Source organism: Chionomys nivalis, chromosome 4 (genome assembly GCF_950005125.1).
Source record: "Chionomys nivalis chromosome 4, mChiNiv1.1, whole genome shotgun sequence".
NCBI classification, from domain to species: domain Eukaryota; kingdom Metazoa; phylum Chordata; class Mammalia; order Rodentia; family Cricetidae; genus Chionomys; species Chionomys nivalis.
In genome coordinates, this window is record NC_080089.1 from 74178040 (window position 1) to 74197189 (window position 19150).

The 19150-nt window shown below is 42.6% G+C and overlaps 1 protein-coding gene across 3 annotated transcripts in view; it reads left to right on the plus strand.

The window, feature by feature from the left end:
• The first annotated feature begins 6450 nt into the window (after positions 1 to 6450).
• The window catches only part of Myo5a (myosin VA), a 160547-nt gene continuing 147847 nt past the window's right edge, over positions 6451 to 19150 (plus strand). The window contains exon 1 of one of the 3 annotated variants that reach the window (XM_057768937.1): positions 6451 to 6912. In XM_057768937.1, the coding sequence (XP_057624920.1) occupies positions 6886 to 6912 (27 nt within the window). In that variant the 5' untranslated portion in view covers positions 6451 to 6885. The remainder of the gene's footprint in view (positions 6913 to 19150) is intronic. The other 2 variants (XM_057768935.1, XM_057768936.1) reach the window with 2 other exon arrangements.

Here is a 19150-nt window from a genome sequence, read left to right on the forward strand (position 1 = left end):
AAAGACAGACACTGCCTGACAGTAAAAGGTTGGGAAAAATTTTTCCAATCAAATGGACCTAAGAAACAGGCTGGTATAGCTATCCTTATATCTAACAAAATAGACTTCAAACTAAAATCAATCAAAAGAGACAAAGAAGGACATTTCATCTTAGTCACAGGAAAAAATCCCTCAAGAGGAAATCTCAATACTGAACATTTATGCCCCAAATACAAGGGCACCCTTATATGAAAAAAAAAAAAAACTTCTAAAGCTTAAATCATACATTAAACACCACACACTAATAGTGGGAGACTTTAACAGTCCACTCTCACCACTAGACAGGTCACTCAGACAAAAAATTAACAGAGAAATAAGGGAACTAACAGATGTTATGACTCAAATGGACTTAACAGACATCTATAGAATATTCCATCCAAACATAAAAGAATATACCTTCTTCTCAGCACCTTGTGGAACCTTCTTGAAAATTGACCACATACTCGGTAACAAAATAAACCTCAATAGATACAAAAAAATTGGAATAACCTCATGTATCTTATCAGATCACCATGGCTTAAAACTAGAATTCAACAGCAATACTAATTCCAGAAAGCCCACAAACACATGGAAATTAAATAATGCTCACCTGAATCATCAATGGGTCAAGGAAGAAATAATGAGAGAAATAAAAAACTTTCCAAAATTCAATGAAAATGACCACACAACAAACCCAATTTTATGAAACACAATGAAAGCACTATTAAGAGGAAAGTTCATAGCACTAAATGCCTACATAAAAAAGCTGGAAAAATCCCACACTTGTGAATTAACAGAACATTTGAAAACTTTAGAACAAAAAGAATCAAAGTCACCCAAGAGAACTAGAAAGCAGGAAATAATCAAATTGAGAGCTAAAATCAACAAAATAGAAACAAAGTAACCAATACAAAGAATCAATGAGACAATGAGTTGGTTCTTCCTGAAAATCAACAAAATAGAGAAACATTTTCCAAACTAACCAAAAGGCAGAGAGAGAATATCAAAATTAACAAAATCAGAAATGAAAAGGGGACGTAACAACAGACACGGAAGAAATACAGAAAATTATCAGGTCATATTGTGAAAACCTGTACTCCACAAAATTGGAAAACTTAAAGGAAATGGACAACTTTCTGGATAAATATCACTTACCCAAATTAAATCAAGACCAGATAAACAAATTAAACAGACCTATAATTACTGAAGAAATAGAAGCAGTCATCAAAAGTCTTCCAACCAAAAAAAAAAAAAAAAAAAAACAAATCCCGAACCAGATGGTTCAGCTCAGAATTCTACAAGATTATCAAAGAAGAACTAATACCAATATTCCTCAAATTGTTCCACTCAATAGAAACAGAAGGAACATTGCCAAACTCTTTTTATGAGGCTACAATTACCCTGATACCCAAACCACATAAAGACATTACTAAGAAAGAGAATTACAGGCCTAAAGAGAGAACTCTCAACAGAGGAATGTAAAATGGCTGAAAGACACTTAAGGAAATGTTCAACATCCTTAGTCATCAGAGAAATGCAAATCAAAACAACTCTGAGATTCCATCTTACACCTGTAAGAATGGCCAAGATCAAAAACACTGAGGACAACTTATGCTGGAGAGATGTGGAGTAAAGGGAACACTTCTGCATTGCTGGTGGGAATGCAAACTGGTACAACCCCTTTGGATGTCAATGTGGCGATTTCTCAGAAAATTAGGAAACAACCTTCCTCAAGACCCAGCAATACCACTTTTGGGTATATATCCAAAGGATGCTCAATCGTGCCACAAGGACATGTGCTCAACTATGTTCATAGCAGCTTTGTTTGTCATAGCCAGAACCTGGAAACAACCTAATTGTCCCTTGACTGAAGAATGGATAAGGAAAATGTGGTACATTTACACAATGGAGTACTACACAGCAGAAAAAAATAACGACATCTTGAATTTTGCAGGCAAATGGATGGATCTAGAAAATATTATTTTGAGTGAGGTAACCCAGACACGAAAAGACAATTATCACATGTGCTCACTCATAGGTGATTTTTAAACATAAAACAAAGAAAGCCAGCCTACAAACCACAATCCTAGAGAACTTAGACAATAATGAGGACTCTAAGAGAGACATACATGGATCTAATCTACATGGAAAGTAGAAAAAGACAAGATCTCCTGAATAAATTGGGAGCATGGCGACCTTGGAGAGGATTGAAGGGGAGGGGAGAGGCAGGGAGGGGAGCAGAGAAAACTGTAGAACTCAATAAAAATCAATTAAAAAAGAAATATGGGTTAATTTAAATGTAAGAGTTAGCTAGTAAGAAGCCTGAGCTATTGGCCAAACATTTATAATTAATTTTGAGTCTCTTTTTCAGGGTTTTGGCAACTGGTAGATGGAAAGAAAAGTCTGTCTACAGTCCCTGACTTGGAATGTTTCAATATTCAATTTTTGACTTTATGTTGGTATGAAAGTGGCAGATATTCAGTAGAAAATGTACTCTTTTTCTCTCTCCCAGTCCCTCTCTTTGGTAGTATTGTAGTGGAATCCAGGGTCTCATACATGCAAGGCAAGTGCTGTAACACTTGCTACCACCCCAGTTTTATCCTAAGAAGTTATTTTATGTGTATGTATGTTTTACCTGCTTGTATGTCTGTGTGCCTGGTATCCATGGAGGTCAGAAGAGGGCATCAGATTTCCTAGAACCAGAATCAGAGACAGTTGTGAGCTAACATGTGGGTGCTAAGTCATGAACTCACACGAACTGAATTAGCAGTCAGTGCTTTTAACCACTGAGCCATCTCTCTAGTCCTGAATTTTTGAATTTTATTCTTCTTCTTCTTTTTTTTTTAACCTAGTGCCATTCAGTAAGATACTGCTTTATATTGTTGAGCAGTTGTAAGCCGTAGCTCCCAGTCAGCCAGGGTATTACCAAAGTAAGTGACTGATGCCTATACTACAGCTGCCAACAGTTTTTGACAAGTATGCAAAAAATTACCTAAGGTATTCACCACTATCATTAGCTACGCTTTGCGTTAGATGACTTTGCCAAACAATAGGCTAATTCAAGCGTTCTGAGCAGGTTCAAGATAGGTGAGGCTAAGCTATGCCGCTGTTGTTCAGTGGGTTAGGTGCATTAAAAGGATTTCAAATTAACAGTATTTCTTATTTCTAATGAGTTTGTCAGGACATGCCTCACTTGAGTCAAAAAGAGAAAGTCAAGGGGTGCCTGAACTTTGGAGGAAAGGCTTTGGTTTTGTTTGTTTTTCATTTAAACTTGGACAGTGTTTTCATTTGAAAACAGCCCACAAGAAAATGTTAATTTATAAAGTAATAGCTGAGAATGTTATCAATTTACACCAAAATTTACAATTCCTTATGCCTATTTCTGGAGTGTGGACCTTACTCCTGATTTTCAGACATTACTAATGACAGAGTGCTTTGGAATATATATGCAGAAGATAGAAGAGTCCATCCATCAGAATGCCCACTGCCAGTTGCCTGGGATTTGTTTGAAGTCTGTTCTTTTCCTGAATGAAGCAAGAGGTTAGTGGTCAGAAACCCATTTCCCAACTGTATATGGCAGCGTGCACCTGTAATTCCAGTACTCCCAGTACTTAGGAGGGAGAAGTAAGATGGATCCAGGTCAGTCCCAGCTCCACAAAGAGACTTTACCCCCATCACCACCAGAAGAGGAAACCTTGCTCCTCTTCCTCATCTCCCCATTCTCTTACTATGACCTCAAACATCTGGGTGGTGGAATGCATGTACTTGAAAATTATCATTCCAATATTCTTTTTGTTCATCTCAAAAATCACTTTTATAAAAACTCTTGGGGTTTTGTTTTGGGTGTATAAGCTTTCCTCCATCATACTCAGTATTTCCCAACAGTTCTGACAGGTTGGTATCATCTGGAGGGTAAACAGGCACCTTGTACAGCATGAAGAAAGTATAAGAGAAAGGAGCTAAATCTCCCAAATCTTAACTCTATGCTTTATGTTCTGCTGGTCAAAAGCGCATCTTGTCTCTTTTCACAGCTGCACAATGAAAGGATGGAATCCAGAACCATCAAAGTGACATGATTTCAGTGCAGGAATCTGTAGCCATTCTCCCTGGTGTTCGAAAGAAAGTGTGGGATTGTGAGCAAATGGGGGAGAGGGCTGAGTTACAGGAACTGAAGGCTCACTCTGTCTTCCTGTTAGTGAATAGTCTTCAAATAGTCATTCCTCAAGCTCAGACACAAGCATGGAGCCAGCCTTGTGCACTGACCTTTGTAGCATGAATTCTAATTGATCTTAAGAAAACTCGTAGTCATCTATCAGGGGATGAAAGCTGAAGGATCAGAGAAGCAGAGCGTCTAGCCACTAGAGTTCTTGCCTCTACCAATGCTCAGAATGGAGGGGTGATCCTGTCTCTACAAATCCTCAGGTTGCATCTATGACCGAATCCCCGACTGCCTCCCTCAGACTGCTCTGAGCTCCTGTCTCCTCCTTCCTTGTATTCCTCATTTCACCCAGCTGCACCACTCCTGTCTCCATCTTGCTAGTGCTGGGATTAAAGTCACATGGTCCCAAAGTTCTAGGATCACCTTTGTGTGAGCTCTGTTTCTTTTTTAGACAGATTCAATCTCAAGTAACCAGGGTGACCTTGAACCCACAGATATCTGTCTGTCTCTGTCTCCTGAGTCAACCTGGGATTAAAAGTGTGAGCCACCACTGCCTGGCCTCTATGGCTAACTAGTGGCTTAGCTTTGCACTCTGATCTTTAGGCAGGCTTTGTTTGTTATAGAATATACAAAACATCACCAGAGACCTCGATTGGACTGGGCTCAGAATCACACTTCTAAAATCTCAGCACTTGCAACGAAGAGGCAGGAGGATGGAGAGTTCAAAGCCAGCCTGGGCTACTTAGTGAGACCCATCTTAAAAACCAAGGAAACAAACTAAATTTGGTCCCAGTTCTCATGACAGGCACTGACTACCACTTACAGTTTAAAGAAATAAGAAAGAAGCCGGGCGGTGGTGGCGCACGCCTTTAATCCCAGCACTCGGGAGGCAGAGGCAGGCGGATCTCTGTGAGTTCGAGACCAGCCTGGTCTACAGAGCTAGTTCCAGGACAGGCTCCAAAGCCACAGAGAAACCCTGTCTCGAAAAAAAAAAAAAAAGAAATAAGAAAGATGGGCACCCAAAAAGGCTGAAAATTTGAAAGATTATTCCAAGTATTGTGATGTGGGAGTTCCCTCTGTGTGCTGTGATTACCATTAATTAATAAAGAAACCGCTTTGGACCTATAGCAAGGCAGAATTTAGGTGGGCAGGGAAAGCTAGGCTGAATTCTGGGACAAAGAAGGACAGAGTCAGAGAGAAGCCATAGATCCACCACCTGAGACGGATACTGGGAACTTTAGCTGGTAAGCCACAGCCAGGTGGGGATACACAGATTAATAGAAATTGGTTAAATTAAGATGTAAGAGCTAGCCAATAAGAAGCTAGAGCTAATAGGCCAAACAGTGATTTATTTAATACAGGTTCTGTGCGGTTATTTTGGGTCTGAGCCGCCAGAATGAGCAAGCCGCCTCCTACAACAAAGTATGTGTGAAAAAAGTATGTGTGAAAGTGTGGGCGGAGAGACATGGCAGGTTGGGATGAAAGAACCACATTCCTGTGCTTGTGTAAGAGCACCGAGTAGATTGAGTCAAGGTTGCAAGCACTTGAGTTTCCCTTAGTCCGCTGCCTTTTCCTGGTGACTTCAAGATCAGCCTCAGGTAGTACTACCGAGCCTAAGAGGTCAGCAGAGTTCTTGTTCTTAAAGGTCGGTGAACTCATGCAAGCATACAGACAGGTGTAAGGTGGCAACTGCTCCCCAAGGCCATCTTGTTTTCAGGTTCATTAGAGTTTCTGAGTGTTAGAGCCCGTCTTATGTTCTTCCATCACCAAGCGACCCTGTTGCAGACTCAAGTTCAGCTTGATCCTGGGTATCGTTCAACTCCAATTCCGGGTAGTGCAAGCCTCAGCTTCCCAGCCCTGCAGCCCGCACGGTTCTTCTGGAGTTGCAGGTTATAGAGATGCCTTCCAAGAACCCTTCCCTACCCTAAGTCCTCTCCCTAGAAATAGCTGGGCCTGGGGGGAGCAGCCTTCATGCTCCCGGGTCCGCGCGGACACTCCAACAGCACCTGCCACCGCTGCCCCTGGCGCGGGTGACGCTCCCGCACTGTTCCACGTTCGCGGCCACGGGGGGCTCCGCCAAGGAGGGTTTGGGATGTCAGCCGCGTGGGTTGATGATGCTCGGTGCCCGCCGCCGATGGGAGGCAGCGTGAGCCCGAGAGAGCGGGGAGCAGTCGCCGCGGCCACGCTCGAGCGCAGCCTCCTCCCGCTCCCACAATGCACAGGGCGGCGGCGGCAGCGGCGGCGGCGGCAGCATCGAGAGCCGCTGAGGAGACCGAGGAGGCTGCGGAGACCAGGCCTCTCGGGAGATCTCTGAGGAGGCGAAACAGCTTAGGAAACCGAGGACGCTGAAGACCCCAGGCCGCTGAAGAGACCTCAAGGGCGGTGGAGGGCGGGCGGCTGGGGAGACCGAGGCGGCCCCGGCTGCTCCCCGGTTGCCCCCCGGTTACCCCTGAGCACGCGCGCCGGATTCACGCGGCGAGCCCGGGGGTGATGACCGGCTGACTGCCGCCCGCCCGCCGCTAGCGAGCGCCTGACGAGCCCCGCCCCGCCCTGCCCGGGCCCGCCCGCCCTCCAGCGCGGCCCGCCCTGCCCGCCCTGCCTGGCCCTTCCCCTGCTCCCCGCCCGCTGCCACCGATTCACCCGCGCGGGCTGCCGCCACGCGAGCTGCGGCCTCCGCCCAGGCGGGGGGCGTCGGCGCTGGGCCCGCCATGGCCGCGTCCGAGCTCTACACCAAGGTAACGCGCGCGCCGCGCGCGGGGCCGCGCCCTGGGGAGGGGTCGCGCGCTGGGGGTCGGTGGTTGTAGCACGGGACGGGTTCTGCGGGACTGCGCCTCCTCCCTGCCCGGCTGCACCTCCCTCCTCTGCCTCCTGGGCCCATTTCGGGTGGGATGCTCTTGGGCAGATGCTCGGGCCGCTGTCCGGGGCCGCGCTCTTAAAATAACGTCCTGTGCCGGTATGCGCCAGGCAGCCTCTCGGGGAGATGATTTCGGATTCTGCAGAAAGGGCCAGTCCGCTTTCACCTTTAGCCGCAGGGTTCTTGCCATTGCCCTGGGGTGCGGAGCCTTCGGGAAGATGCTGCCCAGGCGATGGCGAGTTTATTCTCAGGCTCGTCGGTGGCTGGCAGTTTGCTATCTGCGCGTTATCCCCGAGAGCCTCGTTAGCTCCGCGTCCTCACCCTCCTTTCCGGCGAACCTTTCCCTTTTAGTCTTCGTTTAGGGGAAGTGGCAGTCTTTTCAGTCTTAAACCGACGCCCATATTCTCTGAGTCTGGTAATCTCTCTCTGAATGGCGTGTTTTGGAGAGACTTCAGAAAATCTGTGTTGGCCAGTTGTGGTGTATGCAATCGTGGTATCTTTTATTATGGTTTCAATGGGTGTTTTGCCAGCAATTGATTATTAATTAGCTCCAATTCCATTGAACGGAATTGCTTTAACTTTTCCAGTTCACGTTTTCAAGACTGTGCCAGAACCTCTCTTCTTATCTCTGTCTTTGTCTTCCCCTCCAGCACTGGAGATTGTAGAGCCTCAAGCGCCACAGGCAGACCCATTACCACTCAGCTGTAGATAACCCCAGCTCTCTGGACTTTTCCTTTAGCATTTGAAATCATTGCTTGCACCCACGACTTCAGTAAGCCCTGAGCCCAAGTTGCAGCCTACAGGAAAGAAGTCTGGGTGGGACATCCAGATACCTGCACCTGGTCTAGATGTTTTCACCAATTGTGTGACCTTGGGCAGACTCTCTGGTTCAGGTTTTTTACAAGTCAATAGAGTTTATTACACTTGTCCTGCAACCCTTAGGAGCTGTTGTGAGGAACCATTTTGTTTTGTTTTGTTCTTTTGAGACAGGGTTTTTCTGTTTCTCTGACCTGGAACTTGGTCGTGTACTAGGCTGGCCTTCAATTCATAGATCTGCCTGCTTCTGCCTCCTAAGAGCTGGTATTAAAGGAGGACACAACTGCCACGGCCTTGACAACCAAATTTAATACTAGTTGTGAAAGCTTTAAATGTATAACGTTTTTTCTACAATTATGCGTTATCTGATTAATTTCTTCCAGCCATGAAATGAGGAGCTTGCATGAACCTGGTACTTCTTTCTTTCTAGTCCTAGATTTAAAAAGTGTAGCCGGGCGATGGTGGCGCACGCCTTTAATCCCAGCACTCGGGAGGCAGAGGCAGGCGGATCTCTGTGAGTTCGAGGCCAGCCTGGTCTACAAGAGCTAGTTCCAGGACAGGAACCCAAAAAAGCTACGGAGAAACCCTGTCTCGAAAAATCAAAAAAAAAAAAAAAAAAAAAAAAAAAAAAGTGTACCATTAGAATGTTTCTCTAAACCTCCTAATTTTTTTAGGCATGGTAGCTCTCTAAGATCTGAGTGACTATCACTGGAAACTGATTGAGAGTTACCTTATTAACTATATAAGTACACTTTTAAGTGGTTTGCAAATATTATCTCATTTAATCCTTGCAATTAATGTATGGGTAGATACAAGTATCAGGTATGTGCCTGTGAAGAGCTGTCAGTCTGTAAACATTGCTTAGTTACATTGTTCTCTCCTGTCTGGCCCCTTCCAAGGCCCTGGCCATCAGTCCCATCCTGAACCTGCTAATCGTAGGCTGATAAGTAGAAATAAGGTGGTAAGTTGTTGGACTTCTGGATCTGTTTTTGTGCCCAGAAGATAATTTGTAGGAAAAAAGTTGGGAAAGGTGTTGCCATTTTTAAATGAGAAGGCTTTGAGTTTCCATCACAGCTTTATGGGTAATATAATTAATCTTTTAGCCTTTCTAGATACAGACTAATTTAGTCACTGAAACTGAGGTTGGGACTTAAGGGGCTTTCTCCTAAAGTCACAAATACCCAGGAATAGCCTGGTTCCATAGTTATCTGTGGGCCGATTCTCTGAGTGGGCCAAAGTTTAATGACAGGCAGGGATATTTATTGAGTATCCTGATACTCTGCCTGATGTTTAGAGTTTCTAACAGTGGACAAGTCATAGCCCTTTCCCTCATAGAGTTCACAGTCTGCTTCTTATATTCTTGAGCCACTTTGACTCTCTGAGGGCATAAATAACCTACTGTTACCTTAACAACAGCAGACAGATGTGTTAGTAGGGGATGGGAAGTGCTCCAGGCTGTGGCAAAGCCTGGAGAGACTCTACTGATTGCAGTATTGGCCTTTGCGATTAAATATGAAAGTGCCCCTTTAAAAGTTGTCATCAGACCTTTAAGGCAGATTTTGATGTGTGATACAGATCAGTTCCTATTACAGTGAAGGGCATGGGACTGCTGGTCAATTTATTTTCTTAAGTTAGAATGATAATGATTTTGTCATCACAATTTATCAGGGTTTCCATTTCATAAAAATTTCTAGAAGTTTAAATATTTAAGAGCAATAACTTAGTGCCTGGATGTAATGTTTCTTGAGGCTGACATTTTGGTTAAAACATATTTGTTGATTTTTTTTTCACAGAAGGTGTTGCTAAGAAGCTTTTTAATGTTTTTTTAAAATACAGCTTTATTGAGTTCCTCTGTACCGTACAATTCACCAATTTAAGCTCCTCGGATTGGTAGTTTTGGTATATTCACTGTGATTTTAGGTCTACCCGGCAGTTGTTATGTTATTGCCCTGAAGAGAGTTGTTAGTCGTGACTTGGCAATAGATTTCTGTGTGGCAACCTCATCTAATGATGCTTTTAATAACTTCAGAGGTTCAGCATTGTGGAACTAAGTTTATCAATGAGACCTGGAAGGATCACCTGCAGCAATTTAATTAATTGCGTATTAATCAGCCTATATACCACATGGGTACTTTAGAATGTACAAAGGTACCTAAAGCTATTTGAGTAAAAGTCCCTGGGATATATGAAGATGCTAAGTATTTTAAGAAAGGAAAAAAAAATCAGACGGCAACTCCAAAGCCATTAAAACTTTCCTAAAGCGAAACAGCCTTGTAGGGCAGTAGATTTCATACTTGCTACCATATTTGCCTTTTCCACATTTTCTTATATACCTACTGAAGCCATGTAACTTAGGGGTGTGTGTTCTGGTGTAGTTCATTTTGATATTCAATAGCATTGTCCTCTCAAACTACCATTCCTGGAGATTCTAATATTCTGGGGTTGAAATCCATTCTTTGATCCTGTGTTGTGATTTGCAGTTCGGCAAGTGCATCCTTCAGTCATGCTCCCTCTATGACGTTTTCTTCTGATGTCGCTGGTCTTGTTAATGGCAGTGCTCTTCTAGTTCCTCAGGTTCGGATCTTCTGCATCTTTTCCCTTGGATCATATATTTTACTTCTTTACCAATTCTGGTTCCATTTAACATCCAGCTGTTAGAATTCTGAACCACTGCTTGCATCTTCTTTTTTCTGTGTCTCAGTGACCTGGGTACATTTCCATCTGACTATAGTTGTATGTATGTTAACATTGTTGTAGTGCTATAAGCCTCTGAGATGCTATTTTGTTCAGCTCTCATTTGTTAAATAAATGAATGAATGAATACTTAAATAGGAGGAGGTAGAGATTGAAAATTATGGCGGGGTGGTGGTGGTGCACACCTTTATTCCCAGCATTCAGGAGGCAGAGGCAGGTGGGTCTCTGTTAATTCAAGCCAACCTGGTCTACAGAGTGAATTCCAGGACAGCCAGAGCTACAACACAGAGAAACCCTGTCACAAAAAAAAGACAAGAACAACAACAACAACAGAGAGAGAGAGAGAGAGAGAGAGAGAGAGAGAGAGAGAGAGAGAGAGAGAAGAATGACATGGACCAGGCATAGTGATGTCCTTTTGGTTTTTTTGTTTGTTTGTTTGTTTTTGGTTTTGGTTTTTTCGAGACAGGGTTTCTCTGTGGCTTTGGAGCCTGTCCTGGAACTAGCTCTTGTAGACCAGGCTGGTCTCGAACTCACAGAGATCCGCCTGCCTCTGCCTCCTGAGTGCTGGGATTAAAGGCGTGCGCCACCATCGCCTGGCTAGTGATGCCCTTTTGTAATCTAGCACTTGGAAGGCAAGGACTTACCATAAGTTCAAGGATGACTTGAGCTATATAACAAGATCCTATCTGAGAAAAAATGAAAAGCAAATTATAAGAATGCGATGAAATAAGTAAACATATAATAAGGCATGTTGAAGAGGATGAGTAATAGAGAGAACTGGCAGCCAGGGAGACCAAAAAGAGAGCTGTTTCAGGGAACGCAGTGTGTGTGAATTGCAGAGGTCTGGTAGTCTGAGGTACGCTTAGAAAGGCGCTCAAAGAAGGAAATAAACCTGAGAGACGTTTCTGCGAAGGATTAGATATAGGATAAGAAGGAGAGGAGCTAAGATAAGGGCATGCTGGTAGCTCCACCTTGGAAACTAGGGACTACAAATGGAAAATTACTCAGAATAATTGCTTGATCAAATTGCTTGATCAAATAACTACTAAATTGCTTGATTAAAGCAAAGAGATGATGAGTTGCTCTAGAAATTTGTCAATGTCTCTTAAATTGTGAAGGCCCCGTGTATTGTCCAGGGGCTCAAAGATTACAGAAGTGTTCTAAGAGTTGCCACTCCTGGACCAGTTGCTTAAATCTTAGCTTTTTAAAGAAAGGAAAAATAGAAGCCCAATGAGGAACATACTTTGCCTGCCTGCCTGCCTGCCTTCCTTCCTTCCTTCCTTCCTTCCTTCCTTCCTTCCTTCCTTCCTTCCTTCCTTCCCTTAATGTAGGGTCTTACTCTACAGCCCAGACTACTCTGGAACTTATCCACCTAGACTGACCTTAAATTCATGGGAGTCCTCCTGCCTTAGCCTCCTCCTAAATTTTGAAATTACACATATGAGCTGCCATGCCCAGCTATGATTTGTTTCTTGACAAATGTATAGCTAAACTAGAGAAATTTCGGAATGGAATGGTCAGACAAAAAAAAGAAGCTAGGCATATGAGAGGGATAGAACTTGAAAAATACAGGTGGTCTGGAAATATCAAGATTTAGAATTTGGCCAGCAACATGGTTTGGTTGTTAAGGGCACATGTCACTGAGCTTATAACCTAAACTCAATCCCCAAGATCTCCATAGTAGAACAGAGAACTGAATCTCTCAAGTCGTACCCTGACTTCTATGTGTACTCTGGCATGTGCATGCACACACTCACACAAGTAGATAAATGTGATAGTAACTCTAAAAAATTAAAAAACATAGTAGAAATTTGTAACATCTTACTTTAGTAGCTGTTAGCTTATTAGAATTTGAAATAAATATGTATCATTTTAAATGAATTCTATTGTAAACATACAGATTTGTGCTTATGTAATGGAGTACCTCAAGTTATGATATCAACCTAGTTGTAGTTTCTAAGTTAGAGTCTGGGTAGTCTACGAATGGTATTTCTTCTCTCTCTCTCTCTCTCTCTCTCTCTCTCTCTCTCTCTCTCTCTCAATTTTGTTTTTGGTTTTTCAAGACAGGATTTCTCTGCATAGCTCTAGCTCTCCTAGAACTTGCTCGGTATACCAGGCTGCCCTATAGAGGTGGAGCCCACAGAGATCAACCTGTCTTTGCCTCCCAAGGGCTGGGATTAAAGTTGTGTGTCTCCACAGCCCTCCTCATGAATAGTATTCCTAATATACCAAACTGTCAAACCCCAAACCTTTCTTTGGCAGAGTTAAGAAATTAGCCAACTAGAACTAATTTAAATGTTTATTTATTCATTTTTGTTTGTGTGTGTGTGTGTGTGTGCCTACACACCTCTGCATGAGTTTATGTGAACAAAGTTTGTGCAAGTCTTGGGTGTCAGAGGATATTGTATCTCCTGGAACTGGAGTTACAGGTAATTGTGAGCCACCTGATTTAGGTGCTAGGAGCTGAACCTAGGTCCCCTGCAAGAGCTTAACCTCTGAGCCATCTAGCACTGTAGAGTTCATTTAGTTGGAAATAAAACCTTTTCAAAACAAGAAAGGAATTTTATTCACTTGTGTGACCTGAAAGTTTAAGATTAGCAGCGCAAGTATATCTTTGGGACTGTGTGCCACTGACTCTCGTGTGCTGTCTGACATTGTTTTCATCTTCAGGACAACTGTGACTAGAGCGTAGAGCCTGCAGATCACATGATTGCACAGCTCTGGGCCTCGGGGAAGAGAGCCTGGTAGAGAAGTTCTTCCTGCCCTTTTCTTAGAGTCATGTGCCCGTTCCTTTCACAACACCCTGTTGGAAGTGTGGGAAGAATACCATGAGAGATCAAGTTTATGCTTGCCCAGAGGCTTGAAGGAGGACAGGCATTGTGATTGGTAGTCTCATTATGACCTTATGGGATGGCTGAGAGCCATTCTCCTTTACAAGGAGTAGTGCTGAGTAGACAAAATGACAAACCGTCCTCAATCAATGTCATCTATGAATAGATCACAAAAAATGATGGTGATCAAGTTCTTACTATTTCTGATCTTTGAGTGAAGTGAAAAGTTTGTTTTTTAACCTAACCAAGATATTAAATATATTCCCCCTAAAAAATAATCTATGAAAATATAGCTATGGGAAATCTATACAAGCAGAGTTAGTAATAAGATATCAGAAACTGAAGGTGTAAAACATACCTTTTACCCAGTCTGCGAGGACTTGGTGAATTGTATGTTGCTAATTTTTTCTGCTGTATTTCCTCAGCATTGCGTATTTCCTCTTACTTTCTTCGTAGCCTTGCTTGTGCACAGTATTCTCTTCCCTCATTTTCACCCAGTGATAATATTTGCACAATTTCTCCCTCTTTCTTTTGAGATGTGGTCTCATGATCTCAGGCTGCCCTCAAATTTGTTGTGTAGCCAAGAATGACCTTGAAGTTCTGATCCTCCTGCCTCTACTTCCCAGTGCTGGGTTTACAGTGTGCACCACCACAGCCCCTTTGTGCCCTGCTGGGGACCAAACTCAGGGCCTTGTGCATGCTAGGCGGGCACTTACCAACAGAACTTTGTTTGTAGAGGCCCTGTTATACAACTTCTTAATTTCTTTGTTTTGCCTGTCCAAATTGCCCAATTCATCTTTGATGGTGGTATGTCTTCCGTTCTCCCTCCCCATCTTCTTTATGTCCCTGTTATCTGTAAGTCCCTGCTGCTCAGTGATAGTTATAACTGAGCACACATACACCCTGTAATGAGCTAAGGTATATTGCTATTGGAGGAATCATTCCTTAGCACTCAGTGTGTGCTTTACTTGGTCAAACCCTGCACCTTTCCTTTCTTACCACTCCCTGAATCTGACATCATAGGAAGTAATTTTTATGAGTTTGCGTAATCATTTTCTGTGTGCATGAACAAGCACTTTTGTGTTAGGTTAGTTTTCAAACTCTTTAGCCTAGACTAGTTCACTCTTAGTTTTCCGGCTTTCTCTAACATAGTAAGAGACCATCCTTACTTGAAAACATGTTGTTCTCATACAGGACTGGTCTCTATCTGTTGAGACTAAGGAAAACATAGACAAACTACTTAGGTTAGGACTGCAGATGTTTACCATAAAATCAGAGCATATGTGAATTTGGATCAAATTGTGGATTAAGTCTTCTATAATTTGAGTGGATATTTCTTATTTTCCAAGTGAAAAAAGTTAGATTTACGATAGATGACAATTGTATTTTAGTGTACTCCTATTTCTATCTTGTTTTCTGTCCCAGAGCAGGATTTCTCACCCTTTGTACTAAGAGTAAATTGGATATTTTCCCCTCAAATGTCAGTTCTTTGCATTGTAGGATATTTAGCCAAATTCATGACTTTCAGCTACTAGTTTACTAGTACCCTCTACTTCTGTTTATGACAATCTGTACTATCTCCAGACATTGCAAAATGTCCGTGGGGGCCAAGGTAAACAAACCACTACCTGAAGCCAGTGCCCAGACCTTAAGACTTAGATTAGGGTAGGAGGAAGAGCAGAAATAGTTAAAAACAGAAGCAGAGATTACTTGTAAAAGTTAGTTGACTTGAGAGCAGGACATGTTTCATGAACTCAATACCTATGAACCAGAATGGTGGGCTAGGACCAGCTGTTTGACAAGCTAAGCCAGTTCAAGTCATGCAGGGCAACCTGGTGAGACCCTGTCATAAGGGTCTGGAGATAGAGCTCAGGGACAGGGTGTTTGCCCACCATGTGTGAAGCCACAGTCCCCAAGCTCAATCTCCAGCACTGTTCTGCTCCCCACAGAAAAATAAATAAAAAAGACATTGTAGGTAGTCAGGCAGTGGTAGTGCAGCTTTTAATTCCAGCCCATGGGAGACAGAGGCAGGTGGATCTCTGAGTTCTAGGCCACCAGCCTGGTCTACAGATTGAGTTTCAGGACAGCCAGGGCTTCATAGAGAAACTCTGTCTCAAAAAAAAAAAAAAAAAAAAAAAAAAAGAAAAGAAAAAGGAAAAAAGATACACTGTAGATAATTTAGTTAAAGGGTGAAAGTTAAATACCAATAAGATTTTCATGATGAACTTTTTTGTGATGCTAAAAATCATATGTAGGGCTTTGTATAGAGCAAGTACTGAGTTACAATCTCATTGCAATTTGCTTCTTTAAGTCTTTCTATCTATATAAATAACAATTATTTCTAAAGTGTTTTAATAACTTCTAATGATTTAAAAACTATGTATTTTAAGTTTTTATATCATTATATATGCATTAAAAGTTTAATATGTATTCTAACATCTGGAGATATCATGATTTTTATACTCCAAGTCCTTTTCACTGTTAGACGTCAGTTGTTCTGTTGAGCAGCTTTGTACGTAAATCTTTTCATGTGTTAAATCAATTTTAGAAAATTCCAGAATCCAAGTCTCCTTGGTGAGAATTGGCATTTATACATGGGGTAGGACATTTACATTCATCTTTAAAAATAGCACCTTGTATGCACATTACCTCAAGGGCAGGGAGACTGGATGCCCCACTTCTGGAAGATACCTTCAGTGCCTTTATTTTGTGTTGAGAAATTCTTCTCAGTAGAAATATATACGCTTGTTTAAAATAATCTTCTGGAAACCTAAACTCCTTCCTTCCTTTCTTTAATAACAAACACACAAGCAGGCAAACAAGTAGAATCTCGCTTTGTAGCCCTGGCTGAATTGAAACTTGCTGTGTAAACCAGACTGGTCTCAAACTCCCAGAGAGCCACCTGCCTCTGTCTTAAAGGTGTGCACCACTAAGTGCAGTTTATTTTCTTTGTAGTGCCATTAAAAAAAAAAAGAAATTACTTATCACCTTTTCTTTCTTAAATCTTTGAAGAATTTTGGCAATAGAGGAAAAATTGAAGTAGGATTTTAAGAGAGAGAAAAACCATAGCTTCTGTGCTGAGTGTAAATCATAAATTTCAACTTGAAACCTACCTGATATTATGTTGTCATCTCATTATAGAGAACATGTCTTTAATTATAGCAAACTCTAACATTTGTCTGAAGTAGTATAAGGATAGGTTGCTTTCAGGTGTGTCATACCTTAGGGTTCTTGAGCGTCAGCTGCTGTTGCACAGCAGCACCGAATGCAGTGCGCATCCTAACACTGGCTGTCGTACTCGGGTCTTTGTAGCTTGTGGGGCTTTCTGGTCATTCCTTGTGTGGGACTAAGTATCAATTCAATGGTAGCCACAAAGCTAAAGGGAAATGAAGGTCAAGAAACTGAAGTGACCCTTAGCATCCTTGAAGTTTCCTTACTTTTCTTCGGGTACTAAAATCTTGATTTTTTTGTTTTTGTTTTCATTTTTGGAGACAGGGCTTCTTTTCTCTGTGTAGCTGTGGAGCCTGTCCACAGCTACATAGGTGTGCACCACTAAGTGCAGTTTATTTTCTTTGTAGTGCTATTAAAAAAAAGAAATTACTTACCACCTTTTCTTTCTTAAATCTTTGAAGAATTTTGGCAATAGAGGAAAAACTGGAACTTGCTCTGTAGACCAGGCTTGTCTCACAGAGATCCGCCTGCCTCTGCCTCCTGAATGCTGGGATTAAAAGCGTGCGCCACCACCATCTGGATTTTTGTTTGTTTTTTACTCTATTAGTTTCAGTTATTTTCTTCTAAAAATTTTGACTTGTACAAATGCACAGATCTGGCAAAACAGTTTTTTAAGTAATGATTACTATTTACTGAGGCCTTGTTGTGGTCCAGATAGCCTTTAAAAGAAATTCTTTGCCTGGCCTGGTTGCAGTAAGCCTGTAATGTCATTTGCTTAGGAAGCTGGGCAGGATTGCAAATTCCAGGCCCACCTGAGCTATAGAATAAGGTTAAAGGCCAGCCTGAGCTCCAAGGTGAGACTCTATTTCAAAAAGAAAGATTTTGCCTGTTCCGTTAGTGTTTCTAAGTAACTCTTAAACTTGCCTGTGATCCTCACAAGCCAGACAATCTAACTTATGAGTGTTTTCTTCCTTTGCTGTGACTCATCCCTTTTCCCTGAAAGAGTGGCAGCATATTATAGCAACCAAGGCGTGGACACCACATCTACAAGGCTGAATCCTGGTTTTGCTTTCTTCCTCCCTCCCTTCTTTTCCTTTAATCCTTTCTTTTTTATTTAAAATTATTATGTGTGTGAGTGTTTTGCCTGCATGTATGTCTGTGTACTACGAGCATATCTGGTTCCTATGGAGGTCAGAAGAGAGTATCAGTTATAAATAGCCATAGCTGCCATGTGGGTGCTGGGAATGAATTCAGGGTCCTCTGCAGTAGCAGCCAGCACTCCTGTTAAACAGCTGAGCCCTCTCCAGCCCTGCTGCTCCCCCATTTTGCTATTAGCTTTTTATATGGCCTTTAACCAAGTTACTTGCCCTTTCTTTTTTTTTAAAATATTTATTTATTTATTATGTATACAATATTCTGTCTGTATGTCTGCAGGCCAGAAGAGGGCACCAGACCTCATTACAGATGGTTATGAGCCACCATGTGGTTGCTGGGAATTGAACTCAGGACCTTTGGAAGGGCAGGCAATGCTCTTAACCACTGAGCCATCTCTCCAGCCCCCCTACCCTTTCTGTACTTCAGGTTTTTTTTTATTTTTTGTTTTATTTGTATGTATGTTTTTTTTTTTTTATTTTTACTTAAAAATTTCCACCCATTTCCCTCCCACTCCCCCTTCCCCTCCCCCTCCCTCTCCAGTCTAAAGAGCAGTCAGGGTTGGAAGTCCAAGGTCCTCCCTGCTCCATCCAGGTCTAGGAAGGTGAGCATCCAAACAGACTGGGCTCCCACAAAGCCAGTACATGTAGTAGGATCAAAACCCAGTGCCATTGTCTTTGGCTTCTCAGTCAGCCCTTCTTGTCCGACATGTTCAGAGAGTCCGGTTTGATCACATGCTCCATCAGTCCCAAGTCCAGCTTGCTTTGGTGAGCTCCCATTAGATCAGCCCCACCGTCTCAGTGGGTGGGCACACTCCTAGATCATTGGGCAGCTGAGGAGAGGGAGCCTGAAATGGCCCTATCCTATAGCCATACTGATGAATATCTTGCATATCACTATAGAACCTTCATCTGGCGATGGATGGAGATAGAGACAGAGACCCACATTGGAACACTGGACTGAGCTCCTAAGGTCCAAATAAGGAGCAGAATGAGGGAGAACATGAGCAAGGAAGTCAGGACTATGTATGTGTTTTTGTGTGAATGTGTGTTTGTATATATATGGAGGCTAGAGGACAACCTTGGATATCTTGTTCCTTGGGAGCTGTTCACCTTATTTTATTTTAATTTTTTGGTTTTTCGAGACAGGGTTTCTCTGTGTAGCTTAGGTGCCTGGCCTGGAACTAGCTTTTATAGAGCAGGCTGGCCTTGAACTCACAGAGATCTGCCAACCTCTGCTTCCCGAGTGCTAGGGTTAAAGTCGTGTACCACCATTGCCCAGCCTTGTTTTTTGAGACAGGGTCTGGAACTCACCAATTGGACTTTACTGGCAGACCAGCAAGCCCCCATGGACCTGCCCAGCGTTAGTATTTCTAACACATGTGCCACAATGCCCAGCTTTTCAGACTTATTTATTTATTCACTCATTTTTTTAAATGTGTGCTAGTGTTTTGCC